A 27,694-nucleotide genomic window follows, 5' to 3' on the forward strand; every position below is an offset into this window, starting at 1 on the left:
GCTTGCTGGTGGGAGTGAGCTGGGTTTAAAGGACCAAGTGTGTGGACCCAGGGGTAAAGGAATCGATTCCTTACTATTTCACGTAATATGGCTGGACTTCAGGCCATGTTCTCACCGCCCTCTGAAGTGGAAATCCCACAGACCTCCAACCAAGGTGCCTGTAGGGCATCTCGGATTTTAATTTGCACATACATCACCTTGGGAGAGTGTGCAAATGCAGCTTCTGACTCTGTCAGTCTGGGGTGGGGCCTAAGATCTGCATTTCCAACAAGCTCCCCAGTGGTGCCCTGGGACCACTCTTGGAGCACAAGGCTTGTGCCAGCACTGTCCAATAGAAATTAACACGAGCCACGTGTGTAATTTAAATCTCTCTTATAGCCACAACCAAACGGTAAAAAGGGTGACATTGAATACAGTAATATTTTTTATTTAATCTAGTATGTCCAAAATATTGTCATTTCAGTAGGTATCACTGTGAAAATACTGAGATAGTGTATGTTCTTTTTTTTTCCTGTAATAAAATCTTTGGAATCTGGCATTTGCTTTACACTTAGAGCACAGACAAGCCACAGTTCAAGTGCTCATGTGGCTGGTGGATCCCCTCTAGACAGCATATCTCAGTCTGGCTTGACTACCTCTGGTGATGGGGAGCTCACTCCCTCCTGGGATGTTCAGTCCATGCCCACAGCCTCTCAGTTGGGAGTCATCCCCAGGCCAGCTGGGAAGAGCCAGCTCCACTCACTGAGTCCCCGAGCTGGTGGGCATCCTCTGCGGAGAATGGTCCTGCCAACATGTTGGGTCCCTGTGAAGCCCTCTCCTCCAGCTCCCTCCCGGGGAGCAGGTACCCCACGTGCTCAGCTACGTCTCTCTTGTTGATGTTCTCAGCCCAGGGTCAGGGAGCTTAGGTGTCCCCATGCTGTCACCCAGCCAGGAGGTGTCCAAGCTGGGCGCCAAGTCAGGATGTTGAGACCTCTGCCCCTCTGCTGTAAGAGGCTCTAGTTCCTGCAGCGGGACATGGTTTCAGCAGGCCTCCTGGGCCCCTGCAGGGCCAGCCCACACATGCTGATGGAGCCACAGAGCTGGCTGGGAGGGAGGTCATCAGAAGCCATGCAGCCCTGGGGCTCAGAGCCTGTGGCAGCTCCTTGGAGCTGCAGAGAGTAAGGAACTAGCCCTTCCCCCACCATGCCCACCCCTCCACCCAGGGGAGAGCCCCCAGCTTGGCCGGAAACTGCCCTGGGATCAAGAGAAGCTGGGGTGTGTTTCCCAGTTGCTGGCCTGGAAAAAACCTGACTCCATGGGGGCAGGAAAGAGGAATGCTCAGAGTAGGCGTCCCTGTGCCTATGCCCATGCCCAACCTTTCATGGTTGCCAGGCAGCATGAAACTTCAGGCCAGCCCACCGCCCTGACACCAGCACAGAGGGAGTGTTTGCCCTGGGATGGGGGACTCAGAGGGCTTTAGTGGTACCAGGTCACCCAGGCAGGGCACCTCTGGGGTCAGGAAAACTCATCTTGGGGTGGCCTGGGACAGGGGACGTTCATCTGGCATGACCTGGCTCCTGGGCCCTGCCTCCATGCTCTGGAGCATCTGTTCCTGCATCCTCTGTCCCACAGCCCCTCCTTGGGGGCTTTAGCTTGACCCTCTGTGGACTAAGTCAGGGCCTCTTCTGCCAGACCCACCATGAAAGAAATGGCCATCCAGGCTCCTGGACCATTCATTCATTCACTCATACATTCATTCATTTATTCAGCAAATGTTTGCTGAAAACCCCAGCCTCTTCTAGATGCCTCCTAAACAAGACAGAGGAGAAACCAGAGGAAGAGTGTCACAGGCAGAGGGAACAGCAGGAACAGATGCCCTCAGGCAGAGATGGGCTGGGAATGGTTTTAAAAGACCTTGTGTTAAGTGTTCACAGACCTGCACAGCCATTATCACAGGCAACTTTAGAACTTCCTTATCACCCCTAAAGGAACGCCCGCCATACCTATTAGCAGTCACTCTCCACTGCCCTCCCCCAGTCCCAGGCAACCAGCAATCTGCTTTCTGTGTCTGTGGATTTACCTGCTCTGGACATTTGGTGTAAGTGGAATTGTGCAATACATGACCTCAGGTGGCTTCTTTCACTGAGCATCATGTTTTCAAGGTCCATCTGTGCCATAGCAGGCATCAGCACTTCATTCCTTTTTTTTTTATAATGACTTTTATTTTTTCCATTATAGATGATTTACAGTGTTCTGTCAATTTTCTGCTGCACAGCAAGATGACCCAGTCACACATACATGTATACAGTCTTTTTTTCTCACATTGTCATGCTCCATCACAAGTGACCAGACAGAGTTCCCAGTGCTATACAGCAGGATCCCATTGCTTATCCATTCCAAAGGTGATAATTTGCATCTACTAACCCCAGATTCCCAGTCCATCCCACTCCCTCCCCCTCCCTCTTGGCAACCACAAGTCTGTTCTCCATGTCCATGATTTTCTTTTCTGTAGAAAGGTGCATTTGGGGCGTATATTAGATTCTAGGTATAAGTGAAATCATATGGTATTTGTCTTGCTCTTGCCAACTTCACTTAGTATGAGAGTCTCTAGTTCTATGCATGGTGCTGCAAATGGCATTATTTTGGTTTTTTTATGGCTGAGTAGTATTCCATTGTGTATAAATATATATACCACATCTTCTTAATCCAATCCTTTTTAATGGCTGAATAATAGTCCCCTGTATGGATGGACCACATCTTGTTTATCTCTTCATCTGTTGATGGACCCGTGGGTTGTTTCCCCTTTTGGCTACTGAGAAAGTGTTGTTGTGAATAGTGCTGCTATGAACCCTTGTGTACAGGTTTTGTGTGGATGAGTGTTTCTAGTCTGGTTGTTGTGCCATCCTCACAATCAGGCACCACATGTCTCTGAAGTTCACCCTCTTCAGGGCTGTCCCTGGAAGAGTCCAGGTCTTTGGGTCAAGAGAGAAGGAGGGTCTGGACAGACCCAGGTGGAACCCTGTACTGGGTCATCTGGTCCTGTGTCCCCTGGGGCTGGTAAAGCCACAGGGCAGCAGGTGCTGTGGATGCTGGCCTGGCCCTTGCCAGCTGGGCCATTTGGAGCTGATTCTGCACCAAAGTGGGTTTTCAGGGGGTCCCTGGAAGGTGGTCATTCCTGACTGAGCCTCCATCACACTACTTCTGCATTTGCTCAGGCTGTACTCTGCCCTCCACGTGGCTAACTGAGGGACCTTCTGAAAGCCAAGTGCCATGGACCTGTCAGCAGGTGGGTGGGCCTCCTGGCCTGCCCAATGGCTTCCTTCCTCTTTCTGGGCTCTCCTGCCCCTTGTGTGCTGGCCTTCAACCATGCTGTGCCTTCTGCCCAGCCTGTCCTGTCTGTGTCCAACTCAGCCCTTCAGGTCCTGTCTCAGCTCAGGGGTCATTTCCTTACCTCTTCACTCCAGCCAGGCTCGTGGTTCTGCCCCCAGCCATTCATTCACCAAGTGTGTACTGAGCACCAGCGATGCTCTGGACACTAGTGTAGGCGCTTGGGACAAGGCAGGGAGAGGACAGACCAAGTCCCTGCCCTTGGGCAGTTGGTGTTTTAAGGGAAGACAGAGAAAATGTGTGCTGTGTCAGATACTGATGCCCTCAGGGAGCATGAGGAACCAGGCAGGGGTCAGGGAGAGTCCTTGCAAGGGTCCCCAGGGGAAAAGTGCTCCAGGAGTGGGGAAGAGTGCTCCAGGCAGGAGGAGAGCCATGCAAAGGCCCTGAGGCAGGCACATGCCTAGTGTGCTGGGAGAACAGCAAGGAACCCATGGTGATTGGAGTGGAGTGGACAGAGCTGTGGAGGATGAGACTAAAGAGGTAGCAGGAACCACAGCATGGGGAGGGGGGCAGTTGGAGAGAGAACAATGTAATGAACCCCACTGACCCAGCCCCAGCCCCGTTCTTGTCTCCACCCCAAGCTCCCCCAGACCAGAAGGGTGTGGGGCAAATCCCAGGCCACGTGTTATTTCACCCACTGTGTACTTCTAATCAGTAAGGATTTTAAGGACATGACCATGACCCTGTTCTTACTCAGCACAACAGGAACAACTCTGATGCCATGGAATACTCTGCCTGACTCAGATTCTGTTGTCTTAGAGACATTTTCCAGTCGGGCTGTGGGAGGGGCTGTAACCACAGGAGGTGCAAGTGTGCACTTTCCATCAGAGCCACCACTTGTGCCCTGTGACGGTTGGAGGCACGGCTGCCTTCCCCACAGAGCGAAGGCTTCAACAGAGTAGGGGTGGGGCCTCCTACTGCCACCTGGCCACCAACCTCAGGGCCAGCCTGGGCAGGGAGTAAACTAGCATGTGATAGGAAAGTGAATGAATGAGCGAGCGAGCGAGTGCCAAGGCCAGTTCACTGATGCATCGGGAGGAATGCGGGTTCCATAGCTCCACCTGCCCTTTAGGGCTCCCTGCCCCTCACACTATAGTTGGAGTCCCTGACTTCCTCATTTGGGGCCACCACCCCCAGACCCCATCCCCAGCACAGGCAGACCCTGTCAGAGGCCACCCCGGGGAAGTCCATGGGGCTTGTCCTGTCCACGTCTGCAGGGGGCTGTGCTGGCCCCGGGCTCTGGCTGGTAACACAGGGACACCCAACCCCCACCCCCAACACCGCTGGCCTCCACCATCCAGGCACCTGTGTGAGAGTGTGTGTGTGGGATGGTGCTATGTGTGCAGTGCGACTGTGTAAGCACATGCCTGCCAGAGTGAATGGGGTGTGGGACCCTAGAAAGACAAGCCTGGGGACAAGATGTGTCGGTCCATGAAGACTCAGTTCCTCCAGGACCCCACAGTTGGCCAGGGCCAGTTCATGGAGGCCCCGAGAGTCAGGCCACGAGCTCTGGGCTTCCACTCATGGGCACAGACAGTGTTTGGGCCAACGTAACCAGATAGCACTCATTTCAGGAGGTCCCCATCTAGATTGGGAAGCTTCTCCCCTGGTGGGTTGACCCTCCTTTTCCCGAGGCCCCGGCCAGAGTCTGTGCCTCCCAGGCTGTCGGGCCGAGCCGGCTGCATTCCAGTGGCCCTGTCCCCTGGAACTCAGCTCTCCCCCGCCATCCCCACGGGAGGCAGACAGGGGTATTTGCTTGAAGTCAGTGCATCCAGTATGACTCAAAGAATGTGACCAACAAGAAAATACTCCAAATGTTTACCAAAAAAAAGAAAGCTGTCTTTCCCCCTCTTTCATCTCAGTTGCCCAGAGGAATACAGCTGCAGCTGAATGAAATGAAGCTTTCTGCTCATGATGGATCGACATGGAGGAGGAGGGGAGGGGGAGGAATGGGCCAGGAAAGTAGGGAAGGGGGTGTTGGCTTCAGGCTCCCAGCCCGCAACCTCCCTCCCAGGGCGGCACTCACACCTATCGTCTCCTGTATGTGGGGTGGGGGCGGGTGTCCATGGTGGCTGCCTGCCCTCTGAGTCCCCCATTATCTTAGATCAGGGTCCTTGGAAAGGCCCCCTAACATGGAAGTGTGCATGCAGGCATTTCCCAGGGAGGGGTCTGGGGAGATGCACCTGTAAGGCAACAAGGAGAGGGGGCTGTGACACAGCAGCCACAGAGGCTTCAGGGGTCCCAGGGGCTGCAACAGCCCTTCAGACTTGTCCCTGTTAAGACAGGACACCTGGCCTGGGTATCCCCATCAACCAGTCCTCGGTCTGGTACTGCCCGGAGGATGGGGTGTGGCCTTGGGTGAGGCAACTCCCATGATGGGAGAAAGATTGCAGCCAACACTCTGGGCAGCAGGGCAGTGAGTGCTTGGTCCCGGAGGAGCACTGGGGTGGGCACCACGGCACCCACTGCACTCTCCAGCCCCGTGACCATGGCCTGAGGGGGCAAGGCATCCCAGTGCACCCACCTCTGTCCTCCCCAGTGCATCCCATGGTCTCCAGCCAGGTGCCTGGCTCCCAGTACCTCCCAGCTGTGGCCATGGGGCCTCACCTTCCTCACCTGCCAAATAGCGCTGCTGTGCCGATTCATTGAGTGGCTGTCTGCTAAGCACTTGGAAGGCCAGCTGATGCTCTCAGTGGCTTTTATTAGAGTCAGGCATGGTCCCTGCCCTTGTGGGGCTCACAGTCTGGTGGAGGGAGAGGTGTGCAAGCAGGAAGTTAGGATACAGGGCAGCTTGTGCCTGACGCGACATGGAGCTCTGTCTGAACAGCTGTCCCTGCTCTTATCCGAGACCAACCTGAGCATTTCTTGTGGTGCCATCAGCAACTTAACAACCTCAATAGCACAGCTGCCTCTCCTGAGAGCCTCCTCCACCTGGGCACCTTGGTCACTGGACCCCAATGCTTCCACTGTGGGCTGTGTTGTGTTGAATGAGGAGACAGAACCGAGGTCTGTGAGGTGGTGGACCTCACCCAGTGTCCCAGTCAGGGTCTGGAAGGTGGAAGGGTCAGGATAACAGAAGGGGTCCCTTACAGGGGGCTGGGCAGCACTGAGGCCTTCCTCTGAGGGATGCTGCAGCACTGGGGGCTGGTACTGCCCACAGAAGGAAAGGGACTTGCCAGCAGCCACACAGCAATGTAGAGGGTACTGCAGCACTGGGGGCTGGTACTGCCCACAGGCAGATAAGAAAGAAGTGTTACTTGGCAGCCGGAGGAGGGGGTCACTCGGCAGGAACCATGGTGATAAGTAGAGGAAAGAGATGATGGCCCCTTGCGGCCCCCACAGAGAAGAAGTCTGAGGGAGAAATATTCCTGCCTCTCTCTTCTTCTGTTCTGTCCTCCCAGCTGGACCTGACCAGAGGCTGGTAGACAGGGAGCCTGTGGGTGTAGTGTACACAGATGGGCCTCTGGGGACAGAGGAGGGGGCACTCACGGGTGTCCAGCACACCCAGGCCCTCAGCCTTGACTCCAGCAGGGCCCCCACCTTGTCTGTTGCCCGGCACAGGGCATGGCTGTGACACACGCACAGGAAAGGACACCTTCTGTCACACACAGCAAGACGAGCACTCACCTCTGTGTATAGGTGGTTTGGGTCATGAGCACCTGGGCCTGGAGCCGTGGGAGAGGAAACCAGAGTGACTGTGGCCTCCTCCTGCCCCAGGTCCCCTCGTATCCAGCCCAGGCAGGAAACCAGCCCTGGGAAGAGGAGGCCCCTGCACCCAGCAGATCTGCCCTCGTGCCTCCCCTGAGTGGTGCCACCTTCCCCGGTGGCCCAGCTGCCTCAGGGGGTGCAGAGAAGGTCTGGGAACGAGGCCTCTTGCTGGGGTGGCTGGAAGCTTGGAGTGGAAGGAAGCACGGTGGTAACACAGATGGGAAAGGATGCTGCATGGACCTATGGGGTGAGGGCAGGAGGTGGTGATCTTGGGGGTTCTGGAAATTGAAGGGCCAGAGCTGCTTCAGGGGCCCAGGGAGTACTCACAGTAGCCTCTGGGGAAATGGTCACTCCAGCATGTCTTTGCACCTGCACCACCCAGAGCTTGACACCTACCATGGTGACATCTGGGACAATGTGCTCTCCTTGTCCCTCTGTGTCCCTGTCTTCTCCCTTGGAAACCCCCTCTAGCACCTTCATTGTACAACAGGGAAAACAGGGTCCAGAGAAGGAAAGGGACTTGCCAGCAGCCACACAGCAATGTAGAGGCAGAACTCTCAGGTTCCGGGCCATAGCATTCCTTGCATGAAAGGAGGAAAACTCATTTGTGAGACACACTACACCAGGCCCTGGTTGCCCTTCTCGCCTTAATCCCCACTATTTCCTTTGAGGAAAAACTTGCTCCTACTTTACAGCGAGGAGCAGATCACTGAAGATGCTTTTGTTTCCAAGTAACAAAATACCTTGCTAGGTGTGCCTTCAATGATAGGAGTTGGCTTTTTCTTGCAAATTAAAAATCTGGATGTAGTTTATTTCAGAGGCTCAACATTCTCTTTGAGGCCACCCAATCTGTTTCCATCCTTCCATCTGCCACGTCACCTTGTTGGCCTCTGGCACTCTTGCCTTTTGGTCACAAAATGGCTGCCTAAGCTCCTGCAGTCACACTTTCATACCACAGCATTCAAAGATAGAAAATGAAAAGTCGCTCTCTCAGTTCTCACTTTTTATCAGGTAGGTCCTATGTTTTCAGCCTCTGTGGTCAGAGGCAGGCAAGCTATGATGAGGACATGGAGGGCCAGACGGGAGTGTGCCCTGTTCCCAATGGCCATTTCTGCCATCATGAACATGTGGTGGCTAGAGGTAGGATTTGAACCAGGTTCTTGGGCTACCTGGCTCTGACACTGGTGTCTTCTCCTCTGCTTCAGGATGCCTTTTGTCACAACCTGCTGCCATGTTGGGACTCATTCTGATTACATGGGTCACTGCTCATCACCAGGGGTGCAGATGGTCCAGAACTAACCTCTCCCTGCAGGGGAACCAGGCTGGCCAACAGCAGAGGGCATCAGATGGACTGAAGCAGCAGATGCCCAACTAACCCAGAGCCGCAGCTTCCACCCTCGAGGCCCTTAGACCTACTCCCTGCTGTGACTTCAAATCCATGAACTAAGGACTCTTTACTAGGTTTACATAAAGCATCTCGCTGCACAGACGAAAGGACCTCTGTGCCAGCTAGAGAATTTTAATCCATAAGGGGCAGAAACCCAACTCAAGGTAGCTTTAAAAAGGGGGAATTCATTGGTTCATGGAGCCAAATGGTTCTGGGGTCATGAATTCTGGGCCAGTTTGATCCAGATAACAAATGCTTTTCCCAGAAACCAAGTCCACACACCCCTCATGCTCTCTTTCTCCGGTCAGCTTCTTTACTTAGATCTGTATGGTTGTGAGATGCTTAGGCCTCTGCATCCCCTCCTGTTCTCATCTGGCAGGAAATTACAAACTGTTCTTACCAACAGTTCACACTGAATCCCCAGGACTCACTCTGATTAGTCCTGACCTGCCTGAGTCAGCAGCCCATACCTGGCAGTGGCCAGTGGGAACAGGGGGTGATGACTGGTGGGATCTTAGAGTGATGATTGGTGGGATCATGGAATGATCATGGTGGGAACTGGGATTGATGACCAGCGGGACTACTTTAGTGGCTATGGTGGGAAAGAACCTCCTGGTGGAGTCAGAGCTTGCAGAGGCCACACTGTGCTCACTGTAAAACAAGGCACAAAAAGAAGGGAGGCAGGAGTGGGAGAGGTGGGGAAAGGTCCATGCTGGAGAAGTGGGGCACAGCAGGGGGCTTGCAGGAAGAAGTGGCATTTGTGGAGGCCCTGAAAGGGCTGGGCCAGGCCCTGGGCCAGGGTGAATGGAGGTACCTTCCCGGAGGAGGGCATGGCCGCGGAACTGATCCCCTTGGGGGTGGGGTGGGGCATCCCCCTGGCTCTCTTGGGGGCATGAAGTTCTTCCTGAAGTGTGGAGGGAAGGCGAAAGGAAGCAGTGGAATTCAACAGTGGCAAACAGCTTTTGGTTTTAACACTGAGAAGCCCCTCAGAATGCCATGGTGGGTGAGAGGCTTCTGGCACAGGAGTGCCATGTGGAAGGGAAGTGTGGGAGCTGGAGGTCACTGTCAGGCCTCCTTCCTCCCAGGCGGTTCACCTCACATCCTCTGGGCAGCCCTGAGTCTGGGACAGCCCAGGAGGCCAGCGTCGATAGTATCTGTTCAGTGTCATGAATCAGGAATTTTCTGGGACCAAGTTTCTCCTGAGGCCTCTCCCAGCCCTGAGAACCCCGCCCTGGTAATTCTGGGCTCTGGGCAGCACCTGGGACATTGTCGGCACTTCCTGGGGGACCTGTCAGAAAGAGATTGATTTTTCTCCCTCCAGCGGTGCAGAAAATCCTTCCTACTGCTCCAGACAGGTTTGGGGCTGGGTGGGGGCACAGAGAAGCAGAGTGTGAGTGGCCCTGCCCCACCTGGCTCAGGAATCCCCGCTGAGACCCCAGCTGCTGCTCCCACACTCTCAGGTCAGGGAGCCCACCGCCTCCGGGCAGCCCCCCAGTGCTGGTCCCGCCTAGTGGGCACAGCTGGCCTCTCACTGATCTGGAATCTGCTGCCTGGGCCTCTCCTCCAACCAGGGTCCCAGTTTCATCCTCCAGGCTCACTGTCCCTTCCATTCCCCCAGCCCCAGGATGGGCCTGCAGAGTGTGTGGGGCAGTGACCAGGACCCCAGAAACTGTAGGCTGAGCTGCTCCAGCTCCTTCAGCCCGGGCCTCCATCCCCTCCTCTACACACACCCTCTGGTTCTGTCCCTCTGCCTGAGCAGAGCCCAGTCCTGAAAATCACCTAGCAAGACCATCTCCTCCAACTTATGAGTGCTAGACCTCAGTTAATATGGCTTCAGATGGTAGGTGTGTCAGCAACCTCTTTGTTTGCAGTGAACCGGTGGTCATCTAAAGCTTTCCATCTTTCTTAGGCTCTTCCATTGTATGCTTCCGCAGTCATTTTTTAAAATGCCAGAAATTAGAGGTGTGTGTCTTGCTTCTGGCTGGTTTCAATCACATGTTTTATTTAGTCTTTGGAAGTGACTAAATCCTGACTGGGCCAGATTTCAATGGCCCTGAAAGCCCCTTCTGCCCCCAGGGGCCCCTCTTCCTGGCCACTCTCTATGCCTCAAATTTCCTCACCATGCCCTCAACACATGCTCTTCCCAAGCCTGGCTCCCTGTCTCAGTGCACAGCCTGCGTGTCCATCACAGGCCTCTGAGTGGCCCCTGGGAGGCTCCTGGGATCCTCTCCCAGAGAGCCCTGGCTTCTCATCTGTCCACTGCCACCATCTTCATTGGAGCCACCATGGTCTCTGGCCTCAGTGATGCGGATGGCAGCTTCCCTCCAGCCCTTCATCCTGCCTCTAACTGACCTAATTTCCACCCTCTCTGGAATGACCTTTAAGGTACCAGACTTCATCCCCCGCTGCACGAAAGCTGCTCAGGGGCGCCCCCTGGCTCAGAGGTAGTCCAGGTGCCTCCCAGCCCATCTCCTCTCGCACTGTCCAGCTGTGCCTCTCCTCCCTGCTGCCTCAGGACCCTGGCCTGTGCTACCCCCTGGTATGAACTGCATTCCCCCCACCCCCCAAGGTTTGGCCAATTCTGACATCTCACGTCTGTTATCTGGCCCTTCCCCTGTCAGGGAAGTCTTCCTGGAGCCGCACACGGGCCAGCTCCTCTGGGTCAGATCGTCTCACTCCTTCATGGCACTCACAACCTGTAATTAGATTTGGGGGAGAATTAATTCCATGGTGGCTCTGGCGCGGGTCTGCAGGCTCAGAGAAGGCAGGGGCAGCATCTGCTTGCATCACAGTCCTCCTAGGGCCTCCACAGTAGAGGTGATGCCACCAGCACCCAGTAGGTGCTCAGTGCAGAATGAGTGAGTGAATGAATGCACACAGTAGCAGGCACACACTAGGTCCTTCTTTCCCCTTGCAGCTGGCTGACCTGGTCTATGCCAGGTGTTGCGCCTAAGGTTGGGAACTGAAGGGGACTGGAGTGTCACAGGTGGGCTTCTCCAGGAGCAGAGGCTGAGATGGAGTCCATTAGGGAGGGGAGGAGCAGGATGGGCAGGAGTGGAGTTGCGATGCTGCCCAGCAGAGCCTCGGTAGGAGTTCGAGAGCTCTGCCCATCAGAGTAGCCGGACTTTGAAACCCCCACCTCTCTCTGTTTCTGGCAGCAGGGAAGGCTGAGGTTCTCTGTAGCTGGGACAGACACCAAAGGATCTGACCACTGGAGGCTGTGTGCTGTTGACACTCCTGTGATGTGCTGGAGGCTGTGCCTAGCACTTGCAAGACCCACTATTAAGTATGAGAGATTTGTGAGCTGATTGTTAAACCACTGGGAGCTTAAAATTTGCTGTGGAGGGAGCATTTATCCCACAGGAATTGGCCAACACTACAAAACAGGGCTTTCTCTTTTTTGAGAGCCTGTTGACCAGCATACCACGACTGTAGCTGTGAAGCAAGGCCTCCCTTGAAGAGGGATCGGGGTGGTCTCTCTCCATGTCCACCACAGAGAACTGCTGGCTTTATGGCAGATGCTAACAGGTAGACAGTCAGTGCAGGGACAAGGTGAAAAGTACCCAACAGCCCAGGACAGCTAGGGGACACGTGGGGGAGTTAACGACTGCCCTAGCAATCAGGGAGGGCTTTGTGGAGGAGGTGACTTTTTTGTCTGACATGGTAAAATATTCAAACAGTACAAAGTCCTATGAAAAGTAAGGCTCCTGGTCCTGGGTACCCTCCCTGGAGGCAGCTCCTCCTCCCACCTGCCATTGTCTCATGCATTCTTCCAGGGATGTTATTCTGTGCTCCAAGGAACACGCACACACAGGTCTTATTTCTCTCGCACAAATGAGCTCATGCTCCGCATACTTTCCTTTAGCTCAGTTCTCCCCACCGTGTCTCTCACTAGAAAGTACAGGGCCGCCTTGTTCTCTCTGGCAGCTGCAGGACATTCCAGTTATTGACGCACCATGGTTTGTGGAACTTGTCCCCATTGGTGGATCTTTAGATTTTTTCGGCCTTTTGATATTTCAGATAATGCCTCCATGAGACCGTCGTCCTGCACATGCAGGAGCCTTCCCGGAGGGTACATATTCTGCAGTGGAATTGCTGGGTCGAGCATCTGTAGTGGCAGTAAAGATCGGCCTTCCAGATAAGGACCAGCAGGTGCAGAGCCCAGAGGTGGACCTGGGGGAAAGTGCCCGTGCTGTGGGTCAGGAGGCGGGCTTGCTCTCGGACCCGCTGTGAGAGACAGGGTGTAGCGCTGGGGTCAGGGCCAGGGCTATGCGCACTAGGAATTCAGGAGTTTTGGCAGAGCCTGCAGGCCAACCAATGATGGATGGATGGGTAGAGTGTGCCATATCCCTACAATGGAATATTACTTAGTCATAAAAAGGAATGAAGAGCTGACCCCTGCTTCAGCATGGATGGATTTTGGAAGCATTATGCCGAGCAAAGGAAGGCTAGACACACAAAAAGCCATGTGTTGTGTGAGCCCATTTATATGAAATGTCCAGAATAGCCAACTCTTTAAAGACAGAAAGTCGTGGTTACCAGGGGTGGAGAGGAGGGGAGAAATTAGTGACTACTACCGAGAATGGAGTTTCTTTTCTTTAAAATTTTTTTTATTAAAAGTTGATTATATAACATTGCATCGATTTTGGGTGTACAGCAAAGCGACCCGGTCACACATATATAGACATTCTTTTTCTCATATTATCTTCCATCATGTTCTATCCCAAGAGATAGGATTTAGTTCCCTGCATTGTATAGTAGGACCTCATTGTCTATCCATTCCAGATGTAAGAGTTTGCATCTACAGAGTTTCTTTGAGAATGAAGTAAATTATTCTAATTAGGTAGTGGTGATGGTTACACAGCTCTGCATATACTAAAACCCAATGAACTATATACTTTAAGAGTTTGACTCACATGGTATGTGAATTATACTGCAATAAAGCTATTTTATAAAGAGGGTGTGCTAATAAAACCAAGGACAAAGTTCAAGGAACCAGGAGGGCTGATGCAGCACGCTGGGGCTGCCAGCCTTGTGATCGTGACCCCTTAGGTTTGAGGGCCAGGAGGTGGGGTGCTGGAATCCAGGGGGACTTACAGAGAGGACATAGGAGCAGGAGCTGTACCCTTTGCTGGGGATCCCAGCCGCCCTGTGGGGCCAGCAGGGAGGGCTCCCTCCAGTACCTTCCACTGGCTGGACCCCTGGAAGGGACACAGCCCTCGGCCAGTCCGCCCTGGGCCATATGACTCACTGACAGGAATCATCAGCTCCTGGGTATAGCCCTCCAGTCTGGCCCCTGCGGCAGGGAGTGGGAGGGGACAGTGGGGAGTGGCCTGGACAGACCCAGCCCACTCTGTCGTCTTGAGCCCCTTCCTGTCTCTGAGCTTCAGTCTCCCCACCTGTGAAATGAGTGGGATGCCCGTCTCTCGGAGGTGTAGGACAATCCGGGCTGTCAGAGCTCTGCAAACGCTTTGTCTGGGTTAAAGAGCAGTGAGCACACAGGTCAGGAATCTCAAAGGGTCAGAAGCAGCCTTGGAAATCATGTCATTCAAATGGGGAAACCCCGGCCCAGCGAGGACACCAGCCAGTCAGCAGCAGGGACAGCCCCGTCTCAACTCCAGAGACCGGCCCTGCTCATAGCTCCTCTCCCGCAAGCTTTAAAAGCAAAAACAAAAACAAAACCAGGCTGTGTTTCAGAGCTGTTTTAGGTTGGCAGCAACTGAGCAGAAGGTACAGAGAATTTCCCATGTGCCCCCCGGCCCCAACAGTCTCCCTGCACAGGGAGTGCTGCATCTGTTACAGCCAAGGAGAAGTCTTTAAAAAATCATAAATCCTGCTCTGGGCCACCACTGGCTCCCCAGTGGTGGGCACAGTACCATCCCTTCTCCTAGCCTGAGGAGACAGGATGACAAAATGCCACATGGTGGCCTGGAAGGGACCCTGGAACAGAACAAGGACCTACGGTTATCAACCAAGGAATCTGAATAAAGGGTGGACTTCAGTTCATAGTAAGAAGTCCATATTAGCTCATGATGAATTTACCATACTAATGTAAGATGACAGTCCTAGGCAAAACACAACAGGGGAGAATGGGGACTCTAGTATTGTCACAGTTTTTCCGGAAATATAAAACTTGGAATAATGGGGTTCATTTAAAAAACTGAATAATAAAAAATTGCTCCTCTTTAGCATGATCCACAGAGCCTGAGTGATGGCCCACCTGTGCCACCTCTGCACCTGTACTGGAGCCAGGTCATGCATGGCCTTGGCCCTGTTCCACAGAAGCCTTTGTTCTGCTGTCCTTCAAGTGCAATGTTTTAAAAATTTTATTGAAATATAATTGATTTACAGTGTTGTTAGTTTCAGGTGTACAGCAAAGCCATATATATATGTGTGTGTGTGTATATATATATATATATATATATGTATATATATATCCATTTTTTTCAGATTCTTTTCCAATGTAGGTTATTACAGAGTATTAAGTAGTGTTCCCTGTGCTATGCTCTAGGTCCTTGTTAGTTACCTAGTTTACATATGTGTATATGTTAATCCCCAAATCCTAATTTATCCTACCTCCCCAGCCTTTTCCCTTTCATAACCATAAGTTTGATTTAGAGATCTGTGAGTCTGCTTATGTTTTGTAAATAAGTTCATTTGTATCATTTTTTATTAGATTCTACACGTAAGTGATAAAATATTTGTTTTTCTCTGACTTACTTCACTTAGTACGATAATCTCTAGATCACATCCATGTTGCTGCAAATGGCATTATTTTGTTCTTTTTTGTGGCTAATATTCCTCTGTGTGTGTGTGTGTGTGTGTGTGTGTGTGTGTGTGTGTGTATGTGTGTCTACACTTTATCCATTCCTCTGTTGATGGACATGTAGGTTGTTTCCATGTCTTGGTCATCCTAAATAGTGCTGCAGTGACCATTCAGGTCCATCTTTTTGAATTACAGGTTTCTCTGGATATATGCCCAGGAGTAGAATTGCTGGATCATATGACAGTTCTATATTTAGTTTTTTGAGGAACCCATAGTGGTTGTACCAATTTACATTGCCACCAACAGTGTAGGAGGGCTCCTTTTTCTCCACACCCTCTCCACACATTTATTATTTGCAGACTTTTTGATGATGGCTATTCTGACCAGTGTGAGGTGATACTTCATTGTAGTTTTGATTTGCATTTCTCTAATAATTCGTGATGTTGAACATCTTTTCATGTGAGTTTGGCCATCTGTCTGTCTTCTTTGGAGAAATGTCTATTGAGATCTTCTTCCCATTTTTTGATGGGGTTGTTCGGTTTTTTTTGATGTTGAGCTGCGTGAGATGTTTGTATATTTTGGAGATTAATCCTTTGTCAGTCACTTCATTTGCAAATATTCCCTCCCACTCTGTGGGTTGTCTTTTTCTTTCTGGTTTCCTTTACTGTGCAAAATCTTTTAAGTTTAATTAGATCCAATTTGTTTGTTTTTGTTTTTATTTTCATTTCTCTAGGAGGTGGATCCAAAAAGATATTGCTGCAATTTGTGTCAAAGAGTGTTCTGCCTAGGATTGCCTCTAAGAGTTTTATCATATCCTGCCTTACATTTAGGTTTTTAAAACCATTTTAAGTTTATCTTTGTGTATGGTGTTAGAGAATGTTCTCATTTTTTACATGTAGCTATCCATTTTCCCAAGCACCACTTATTGAAGAGAACATATTTTCCCCTCCTTTGTTGTAGATTAATTGACCAAAGGTGCATGGGTTTATCTCTGGACTTTCTATTCTGTTCCATTTATCTGTATTTCTGGTTTCATACCAATACCATACTGTTTTGATGATTGTAGCTTTGTACTATAGTCTGCAATCAAGAAACCTAATTCCTCCAGCTCTGTTTTTCTTTCTCAAGATGGCTTTGGCTATTCAGGGTCTTTTGAATTTCCAAACAAATTTAAAATTTTGGTTCTAGTTCTGTGAAAAATGCCATTGATAATTTGGTAGGGGTTGCATTGTATCTACAGAAGCCTTTGGTAATATAGTCATTTTGACAATATTGGTTCTTCAAACCCAAGAAGATGGTGTATCTTTCCATCTCTTTGTGTCTCCTTTGATCTCTTTCATCAGCATTTTAGAGTTTCCTTCCTTAGGTAGGTTTATTCCTGGATATTTTATTCTTTTTGGTGCAATGGTAAATGGGATTGTTTCCTTAATTTCTCTTTCTGATTGTTTATTGTTAGTTTATAGGAATGTACGTGATTTCTATGTAATAATTTTGAATCCTACAACTTTATTGAATTCATTGATGAGCTCTAATTGTGTACTGGTAGCATCTTTAGGATTTTCTATGTACAGTATCATCATCTGCAAACCACAACCATTTTACTTCTTCCTTTCCAGTTTGGATTCCTTTTATTTCTTTTTCTTCTCTGATTGCTGTGGCTAGGACTGCCAAAACTATGTTGAATAAAAGTGGCAAGAATCGACATCCTTGACTTATTCCTGATCTCAGAGGAAATGCTTTCAGGTTTTCATTGTTGAGGTTCTAGCAGAAATACAAGGAGGGAAGAGGTCTGTGCTGCCACGTGCCTGCCTCCCCTTGGGTCCTTCCCACTACCCAAATGTCCTCTCCTCAGAGAGGTTGTCCCATACCATCAGTGTCATGTAGCCTTCCCGACCTCCTCCCGTTGGCCCTAATCCTGTTCCATTTTCTTCATCTCTCTTAACTCTTATTTGAATCAGGTGCCTGCTCCCCTCTCCCCGCAGCATGTGCTCTTTACAAGGGCAGCAGCTTCATGCACTCTTCCTTTCCCAAGTCCCCTGTCCTCACACAGGGTCAGCACATAGTAGGCACTCAGCACATCCCCTCAGCTCCTCTGAGCACCAGGTCCCTGCCTGCCAAGCAGCAGCAACAGGTGAGAGGTGAGGAGGAAACACACCCCTCGTCCAGTCACCTGAGGGTTAAGGTTAGGAGGAAGGAGAAAAAGTGTGTGCTGAGACCAGGCCTCACCATATATCATCTCATTTGCTTTCCTCTTGCACCAAGGTGCCTCTGCCTCACAGGATGATAAACTGCCGTGGCTCCCAGCCCCCTGATGGCCCCCTCCCCACACAACTCCTCCCAGGGCCTCTGACTGCCCCTTCATCCAGCAGTGCAGGGTTAGTGCCCAGCCCACCAGGGCCTCCAAGACCCTGGACATTCAGGCAAGTGGCCTGGGCCAGGGGTGCTGGCTGTGCAAGAGTTTGAAGTCCCCATTGGTGACTTCTCTCTGGGCTTTTCCTGTGAGCCCCTGCTGCCTGCCTGGCAGCTGGGAAGGTACACAGATTCATGTCATCTCAGAACCAGCAAACCCGTGACTGACTGACCTGGAGTCAAGCTACGCTCTCAGTGTTGGGCCCCAGCATCGCCCAGCACCTCAAAGCAAGGAGCCAGCCTGGCCACTGGCTGGGGTGGAAAATCCCCCACATGTTTCTTCTGCTTTTGCCCCCTGCCTTTGGGAGAGGGCTTGGCACCCAGCCCTGACCAGGGTAGTAGAGCTTATGCCCAGGTTAATGTGGATAAAACGTGATCGCTGAGGCTCTCAAAATGCAGAGTCTGCAGGACTGATGAGCTATGCATTATCTGACTAGGGGCCCATATGAAAACCGCAGGGGAGGAGGGCAGCCACCTGCCCCCGCCCGGAAGCCTGGTGCTTACCCCTGTGACAGGGAGGCATCTGTGTCACAGATGCCAGGCAGAATCCAGTGCCTTCTCACTGCAGGGGTCAGTACTGCATTCCTTTCTATGACTGAGTTAACATTCTGTTGTGAGGCTAGACCAGGGGTTTTTTTTGTTTTGTTTTGTTTCTTTTTGTCTTTTTAGGGCCGCACCCACAGCATATGGAGGTTCCCAGGCTAGGGGTCTAATTGGAGCTACAGCTGCCGGCCTATGCCACAGCCACAGCAACACCAGACCCGAGCCACATCTGCGACCTACACCACAGCTCATGGCAACACCAGATCCTTAACCCACTGAGCGAGACCAGGGACCGAACCCGCAACCTCAGGGCTCCTAGTCGGATTCATTAACCCACTGCACCACAACAGGAACTCCCTAGACCACGTTTTGATGCTGCTATGAACACTGTCCTGTTAGTTTTTCCCACATTTGTATGCTCTCACCTCTCCTGAGTGTACACGAGGAGTGGCAGTGCTGGGTGGCATCTCAACAGAAATGCATTTCTCGCAGGTCTAGAGGCTGGACCTTCAAGATGAGGGTGCCAGCATGGTTGAGTTCTGGTCAGGACCTTCTTCCTGGTTCGTACCTGAGGCCTTCTCACTCTGCCCAGAGATGCTGGAAGCAGCTGGGGTCTCTCTGGGGCCCTTTATATGAGGCACTAACACCATTAGTGAGGGCTTCACCCTCGTGACTTAGAACCTCCCAAAGGCCCCACCCAGTAGCATCACTCTGGGGCTTAGGTTTTCAACATAGAAATTGAGGGGTGGGGAGGGGGGACCCAGACACCGAGACTGTAATACTGGGTCGCATGGTCACTATGTTTAACACGTGGCAGGACTGCCAGGCTGTTTCCATGGGGCTGCACCATTTCACACTCCCACCAAAGCAGCACAGCAGGGCTCCCATCTCTCCATGTCAGCAACTGCTGTATCTGTGTTTCCTCTGCCACAGTGGCCATCCCTGTGGGTGTGCAGTGCTGTCTCACTCTGGTGTTGGTTTGCATTCCCTGGGAGCTGATGACTAGCATCTTTTCATGTGCTCATTGGCTGTTGTCCCCATTGCATTTTTATACATTGCAAGCACAGCTGACTTCAAAAAAGCACTCAGGTCACCCATGTGGATTTAAAAGAGTAATTATATATATAGCACCCATATCAAGGAACAGAACATGGCCAGAACCCCAGCAGACCCCCAGGTGACCCTCATCAACCACAGCCCCTCACCTCCTACCCCAGGGACGACTGTCTTGGTATCTGTGGACCCTCATGTCTTTACTTTTCATCACTGTCTCCCCCTCTGTATGTGCCCCTACACAATTGCACTGAGCCCTGCAGTGATGTGCACTGTGCTTTTCCCCACCTGCAGATCCTGGAGGAGAACATGAAGCTGGAGTGTAAATGCCATGGCGTGTCAGGCTCCTGCACCACCAAGACCTGCTGGACCACACTGCCGCAGTTCCGAGAGCTGGGCTACGTGCTCAAGGACAAGTACAACGAGGCTGTCCACGTGGAGCCCGTGCGCGCCAGCCGCAACAAGCGGCCCACCTTCCTGAAGATCAAGAAGCCGCTGTCCTACCGCAAGCCCATGGACACCGACCTGGTGTACATCGAGAAGTCGCCCAACTACTGCGAGGAGGACCCGGTGACAGGCAGTGTGGGCACACAGGGCCGCGCCTGCAACAAGACGGCCCCCCAGGCCAGTGGCTGTGACCTCATGTGCTGCGGCCGCGGCTACAACACCCACCAGTATGCCCGCGTGTGGCAGTGCAACTGCAAGTTCCACTGGTGCTGCTACGTCAAATGCAACACGTGCAGCGAGCGCACGGAGGTCTATACGTGCAAGTGATGGCGGGGTCACATGGCCCCGCCAGCCACACACAAACGGCAGGAGGACTGGACGCTTTCCATGCTGCAGTCATGGCTCAGACCTTCACAGGGAGCCCCAGCGATGCTGAGCTTGTCTTGTCTGCTGTGGGGGCGCCTGTGGGGGCACTTCTCCAGGGCCCCAAGTCATCCATGCTACACCCAGTGCCGCTCTGCCGGGCCCACACACCGCCCAGGACCCTCCTCGGCTGAGCAGAGCCTTCGCACCAGAAACTCTGGACCCTGGGCCTCAACATAGCAATATTTAACAATTTATTCTGATAAAAAATAATATTAATTTATTTAATTAAAAAGAACCCTTCCACCTCATCGGATCCGTTTTCTGCAATCAAAGTGGACCGCTTGCTTTCCTTGTGGGATAATTTTGCCTCTAGGACACGGAGCCGAGTAGAACTGTACATAGTCTTTATGCAGGTATTTCTGCTAGTTGATTTCGCAAGCACCCCCCCGCCACACTAGATGTTTAAGTACAAGAGCAGGCATCCTTTATACATATAGAGATATACACACACATCTATTTTTTTGCTGTTTGCTGCTAATTCTCCAGAAATGTAAGCTGGTCCAGAAGTGGGGACGTTTTCCAGAACACATTTCCCATCCTGCTATCCTCCCCAGCTCAGACTCACCCATGGGAAGGTCCAGTTTGGAAGAGAGAGAGGGGAGGTAATACTACAACCCCCATCAGTTTCCATCGTTTGGAAAGTGAGCCACTGGATAAGAGAATATTTTGTAAGAGACTATTTTTATATGAATATTTTATTTATATTGAGTCTGCCTGTATCATCCACGGCCTGTGCTTCTTAATTCTGGTACTCCCTTTGGGGTGAGCAGCGGCAAGACCTGGGTGTAGGTCCAGGCCCTGTGGGGACCCTCACGCAGTGAGGTCCTCAAGTTCCACTGGCCCGGGGGTGGGGCAGGAGGGCCCTGGATATTACATGGGAGGAAGCAGGTGCCCAGCCTTAGCCAAGTGAGCTCAGGCCTTTTGAGCGAGGTCTGTGCACATTGCCCTTGAGATGAGCATGTGCTGGGCAGGCTCTTGCCCTCAGCATCACAGGACCGTCAGTGGGACAGGTCACCTCCACTTGGCAGAAGCCAGCTCAGGGAGCCTGCTCTTTACCAGGACACCCTGCCATTGCCATGTGCCCTCAGTTATGGGGCAGCAGAGCTGGGGGAGGGGTCCCATGAGCAGCCAGGCCAGTGGGGTGTCTTGGTCTCAAGGCAGACTGGCAGGGAGAGGTGTGGACAAAGCCTGTCTACACTATTCCAGTGCCTCTCAGCCTGGAACACTTTCCTCCAGGAGGCTGTGGGTGTTCTAACATGTGTCCGTTTGCATTTCCATGTGTGTGCGTGCGTGCTTGTGTGTGAGAGAGAGAGAGACTTTAGAGCTCCTTGGGTTGTGGTGTGATTGCACCTCCAGGCACCTCTGGGTGTGTATGTCTCGTGTGCTCCTGCGGGTACACGGCTGTCTTTATCTCTCTCTCCATGTGCCTGGGAGATCAGGGTGGCATATGCCTGTGCATCTGCTGGTCCCGGGAGTCTCTGCTGGTAGGTCAGGGGCTTGTGGTGGGAGGCAAACTGTGGGGACCTTTAGCAATTGTGCTGAGCCACCAAGAGATGGCATCTTTGAACTCTGTGTCCACAGACACTGATGAAACTCAGATACCTCTGAGACCACAGCCTCATGGCCCTGTGCATTAGGAGCCCCTCAGTGTCAGTGTGTTGAACTCCCCAATATTAGCACTGGGCCTGAATCACAGCATGGACAAATAAAGTGGCTGGATGGTTGGCTGACTTCCTCCCTTGGACCATTTTTTTCTTCTTGGATATCAGGATGAGTAGATATGTAAAGGGATGAGTGGATGGGTGGATGGATGGATTGTTGAGTGGGTGGGTAGATGGATTGCTAGATGGATGAATGGGTGAGTAGACAGGTAGGTGGGTAAATGGATAGATGATTGGTGGGTGGAGGGATGGATAAGCAGGGGATGGATGGGTGGGTGGGTGGGTGGATGGATGAGTGGATGGGAGGGTGGATAAGTGGATGGATAGATGCATGTATAATGGGTGGCTGAGTCTGCAGATAGGTGGAAGGATAACAGAGGGGAAAACACACAGAAGTTTCTCGAACCTCCCCATGTCACAGTTTTTCTCTGCCTGGGAAAACCTCCAATGTCTACCATGAACAGAGGCTTCCCAATCCCACAGTCCCTCTGCTCCCAGTCTCATGACACCTGAGAATGGGGGAGGTTTTGATCAGACTCCCCAGATGATCCTTTAATGTTACTGACATAACATGCTATAAGAAGATACCCCTTGTGCTCCCTGACTATCCGGGTGAGGACTGGGCCTGGCGTGAGGACAGCCAGGCTGTTGAGAAGAATGGCCAGGTCAGCTGCCAGCCTTCCCTTGGCCCCTGAGATACTGTGAGTTCCCAAGCCTGGGGCTTGCCTGCTCTCTAAAGTACCCAGCTCAGCTGCGCTCGCAGCCGGAGCCTCAGCCTCGCCATCTGTGACAGGGCGCAGCAGTCCCAACCTCATAGGGCTGCTGTGATAGTCCTCTTTCTTGTAAAGACTGCATGGCTCCCTGATCAAGGCTAAATATTAGTATTATTAATAATTACTATTCTCCCAATAATGATGATTCTTCAAACACAGCTCAAGGTAATCAGCGTTTGGCTCTGTGTTGGGTAAAGGTATTTTCCCCCTCTTTTGTTTGTTGCTAAAGTGGCTTTTCAACAAAGCAGACATTCAAAGAAGCTAAAATCATAAGAGGCTGAATAAAAACATCAGAGAGCCCAGGACTGTGGGATTGAAAGCTCAGGTAAGGGGGCCCAGGTGTAAAAGTTGCAGGAAGTGAGCTGCTTGGTGCAGCCCACTGCAGCCACTTGGGAATGTGGGCCACCCCGTGGCCAGGCCTTCTGGTTTTTCAAGAAGAGCCGAACATTCAGGTTTTTTTCAGTAAAATCTCCTACTTTTTGTATGTTGACAAACACCATGAGGATAGAGCAAAACATGGCTGCAAGCTCAACCTGGCCAGTGGTGCGTGGCCTGAGACTTGGACCAAACCTCTTGTTTTAGAGACAGAGCACCTGAGGCCCAGAGACAGACAAGGTTCTACATCAGGTCACACAGCAAGCCCAGCAGAAGGACAACCAAGGCCAGGATGTGTGCCTCCCAGGGAAGCCCTTTCCCGACACCACGCACCCCTGGAGGCAGCAGAATAATTCAGAGGGGGGGTTGGGAAGGATACAGTTTCTATTTGCTCAGATGTACCTACATGTGAACACATGTGTGCACACACTCCACACCCTGTGGACTTCAGTTTAAAGCCAGCTCAAGGCTTCCCAGAGCAGGAGGCTTCCTAAGGGCTCTACAGGAATGGTGTGCCCTGCCCCTCTCTGCAGGGGGGGCCCTGGTACGTGGCCCCAAGAAGCCCAATCCTCTGGTGCCCCCTGCCCTCCACTCAAGGGAGTCAGTCCCCCAGCAAGACCCAGTTCGGGAAAGTCCTGGGCTTGGTTTTCCTCCACCTGAGGCAGAACCATCCCCTACTGTCTTCAGACAAGCCTGTGACATGTTCCCTGAGCCACAAAGAAGCTGCTCATTCCCACTTACAGACAAGGACAGTCTCAGGGGAGAGAGGTGACCACTTCAAGGCCCTGCCACCAGAAGTGAGGGAAAGAGGGCTGTGGTCAAGGCTGTCCAAGGTCAGCCCAGGAGACTTGGTCCCCACTTGGTCCCCAACCTCCTGCCACCTCCAGGCTTGAGGAAACTAGAAAGGATTCAGATTGTAGGCCACACAGGGCATCTGTACTGGGCAGGTGTCTCCTTCCACCTTCCCGGGGCATCCAGAAGGTCAGGGAGCTCTGGCACCCCTTCCCCAGGTCCCTCCCCCTCCGCCTGCCCACTCCTCACTGATCGTGGCCATCATCATCTCTCACCTGGAAGAACATCACGGCCTCCTCCCAAGTCTCTCTGCCTCCACTCATGCCCCATCAAGGCAGCCTCCAAGCCACGGCCAGTCCAGTCCACCCCCTACCACCCACCATGCTCCTCATTGTCCTTCAGACAAAGACCAACTTCCTTAGTGGCTCATGACCTGGCACTTCGTGGCCCCTGTGTACAGCTGGCAACAATGCCATTTGGGCAGTAACTGCCCCATGACAGGCAAGGTTCTGGCAATTTTCATGCCCCTTCTTATCCCTGTACCACCCCATAATCCTGTACTGATGCCATTTCCTCTCCTAGAGCCCCACCTCACTTTCCTCCCTCTGACAAACTCCTGGTCCTTCGAGGAGCCTTGCAGGGCTACTGTAGGAAGGATGGGATCTGGAGCTACCACATGCAGGTACAGCCCTTCTCCTTTTCTTATCTGGAGCTACTGGAATTGGAACCACACCCCAGGTGCTCTCACACCACCTCTTGCTTGGAGGCAGGGAGACAGAGGAACTCACCCACACAAATCACTGACAGGCACAGGACTGAAAGCCACATCCTGGGCTCCATGACCAGGGCTCTTTGCTGGCTCAGGGAAATGTATCAGTTAGCTATCACTGAGGAACAAACTGCACCCCCCCCCAAAATTCACAGACTCAATGCCTTCAAACAATTTTATTAATGCCCCCAAGTCCACGGATGAGTTGGGTCATTCTGATCTCAGCTGGGCTTCCTGTCGCACCTGTGGACAGTTATGGGCCCTACTGATCCAGACAGAACTCTGTCCTGTATTTTGGATTCTGCTGATGTATGACAACTTTAGCTGGGACACCTGGGTCCTCTTCTACATGGTCTTATCCTCCAGCCTTGTTCCCATCAGAGAAGGATTCCAAAAACAGGGGAAGAAGTGGCTAGGCTCCTTGAAGCCCAGCACCAGCACTACATTAACTGCTACATTCTACTGGCCAAACAAGCCATGGGGCCAGCCCAGGTTCAAGGCATCAGGAGGGAGACTCCGTCTCTCTCTTTTGTCTTTTGCCTTTACTTGAGTCGCTCCTGTGGCATATGGAGGTTCCCAGGCTAGGGGTCTAATCAGAGCCGTAGCCACCGGTCTATGCCACAGCCACAGCAACGCGGGATCCGAGCCGTGTCTGTGACCTACATCACAGCTCATGGCAACGCTGGATCCTTAACCCACTGAGTAAGGGCAGGGATCAAACCCGCAACCGCATGGTTCCTAGTCGGATTCATTAACCACTGCACCATGACGGGAACTCCGAGATTCCGTCTCTTAATGGGAGGAGTGGCACAGACACATAACAAGGGGTGTGGGACAGGGAGTGGCTGGACCACAGGACCGTGTGAAAACACTCACACACCAGCACTGCTCTGCAGCAGAGACACAGCCACTCTGCTGGATAGGCCCCACTACCACCTCCCACCTCGGGGAGCCTGGGGTCAGTCTTGGGTTTTGTCTTCTTCTGCCCATCAGAAAATCCCATAAGACTATGCTCTGTCTGCATACCTGTCAGCCACTGGTATGGCAGAGGCTGGCTGAATTCTTGCCACACCCAGGTCCCCTTCCTTCAGGTCACCCTGCTGGACCACACTTTCCATCTTCCTTGTACTTGGTAGCAACCACAGGACTGAGCTCTGGACCATGAAGTTGCGGGGGGTTGCTCTAATTCCTGGCCCATCAGCACCTCCCATGCTCTCTCCCAGCCCCAGAAGGAAGAGCCCTGGGTCCCTGAATGGCCACCTGGAGGAGAGCCACCTGCTGAGCAGGAACACCCAAGGGCGAGAAACACATGTCTGTTGCGGGAGCCCCTGAGACTGGGGAGTTTATCTGTGATAGGACAGAGCCCCTCCCTCACTAGGCTCCAGCCACAGGGGCCTTCCTTCTGTTCTTCCAACATGCCATGTTCTGCCCTGTCTCTGGGCCTTTGCACATGCTATTCCCTCTGACCTTTGCATGGCTGGCTCTTTCTGGTTAATAAGACTCAGCTCCAATTCCAACACTTCAAGTATATACCTCCAACCGCCCTGGCTTCAAGCACCCCTCACTACTATTTTTGTTTCTTTACAGTATTTATCACTATTTCTCATTTATTAGAGGCTATGTAGTATAGTGGTTAAGAGCATGGACTCTGGAACTGGATAGCCTATGTTCAAACCTGCTTCTGCTCTTCCCTGCTGTGTGGTTTAGGACCAGTAAAATAACCTCCCTGCACCTGTATGTTCGTAGTCCCACTTTATGAATAGGGAGACAATATTCTCCCTATGAATGAATGAATAGGAACAACAACAGAATTATCACAGTGATTAAATAAGTTAATATATGTAAATTGCAAATCACAGTGCCTAGAACACTGTAAGGGCTGAGGGAGTGTGAGGTTTAGGTATTAATACATTTATTAAATTTCCCAAGTGCAGAACTTCATTGATCTTTGTGGCCATTGGGTGTCCAGAGCTCAGCACATAGCCAGGGGTTAATATTTGTTGACCCAGAATGAATTATAATAAAATCAACAACCTAGAATAAATGAACAAATTCTTATAAATGTGCAATCTCCCAAGACTTAACCAGGAAGAAAGAGAAAATATGAACAGATGAATTATTGGTAATGAAACTGAATCATTTAAAAACCATCAAAGGAGTCCAGGACAAAATGGCTTCACAAGTGACTCCTACCAGATGTTTAGAGAAGAATTATTATCCTTCACAAACTACTCCAAAAAAATTACAGAGGAAGGAACACTTCCAAAAAAATATCCTCAACAAAATATTAGCAAACCAATTGCAACAATATATTAAAAGGATCATACACTATGATCAAGTGGGATTTATCCATGGATGCAAGGATTTTTAAATATCTGCAAATCAATCAATGTGATATACCACATTAACAAACTGAATAAAAATCATGTGAATATCTCAGTCACAGAAAAAGCTTTTAACAAAATTTAACATCCATTTATGATAAAAAAAATACTTCAGAAAGTGGGCATAGAGGGAACATATGCCATATGTTCATATATGGTGAATTATGTTTGTATACATTCACAAAGGACATATATGACAAACCCACAGCTAACATCATATTCAACAGTGAAAAGCTGAAAACATTTTCTCTAAGATCAGGGATAAGACAAGGATGTCCACTCTCAGGATTGTTGTTCAACATAGTTTTGCAAGTCCTAGCCATAGCAATCAGAGAAGGCCAAGAAATAAAAGGAATCCAAATTGGAAAAAAGAAGTAAAACTGTCACTGTTTGGAGATGACATGATATTATACATAGAAAATCATAAAGTTATCACCAGAAAATTATTAGAGCTCATCAATGAATTTGGTAAAGTTGCAGGACACAAAATTAATACACAGAAATTTGTAGCATTTCTGTACACTAACGAAGAAATATCAGAAGAGGAATTTAAGGAAACAGTTCCTTTTTTGTGGCCACACCTGTGGCACATGTAAGTTCCCAGGCCAAGGATCAAAGCCATACCACAGCTGTAACCAGAGTCACAGCAGTGACAACCCTGGATCCTTAATCCACTGAGCCACAGGGGAGTGCCAGGAAATAATCCTTTATACCATTGTTATCAAAAAGAATAAAATACCTAGGAATAAACCTACCTAAAGAAGTAAAACACCAGTACTCAGAAAACTGTAACACTGATGAAAAAAACATGGAAGACAAGACAGTGGATGGAAAG

The 27,694-nt window shown here is 51.2% G+C and overlaps 1 protein-coding gene across 1 annotated transcript in view; it reads left to right on the forward strand.

Moving 5' to 3' along the window:
- Positions 1-21,835, forward strand: part of WNT7A (Wnt family member 7A) — a 63,390-nt gene extending 41,555 nt beyond the window's left edge. Inside the window, exon 4 of the mRNA XM_003132396.6 lies at positions 19,527-21,835. Coding sequence (XP_003132444.1) covers positions 19,527-20,006 — 480 coding nt within the window. The 3' untranslated portion in view covers positions 20,007-21,835. The remainder of the gene's footprint in view (positions 1-19,526) is intronic.
- Positions 21,836-27,694: the final 5,859 nt, after the last annotated feature.

The sequence above is a fragment of the Sus scrofa genome, chromosome 13 (assembly GCF_054392235.1).
Source record: "Sus scrofa isolate SSC_HxYL_T2T_F1_AM1 chromosome 13, Sscrofa_HxYL_maternal_Yorkshire_Landrace_v2.0, whole genome shotgun sequence".
Taxonomy (NCBI): domain Eukaryota; kingdom Metazoa; phylum Chordata; class Mammalia; order Artiodactyla; family Suidae; genus Sus; species Sus scrofa.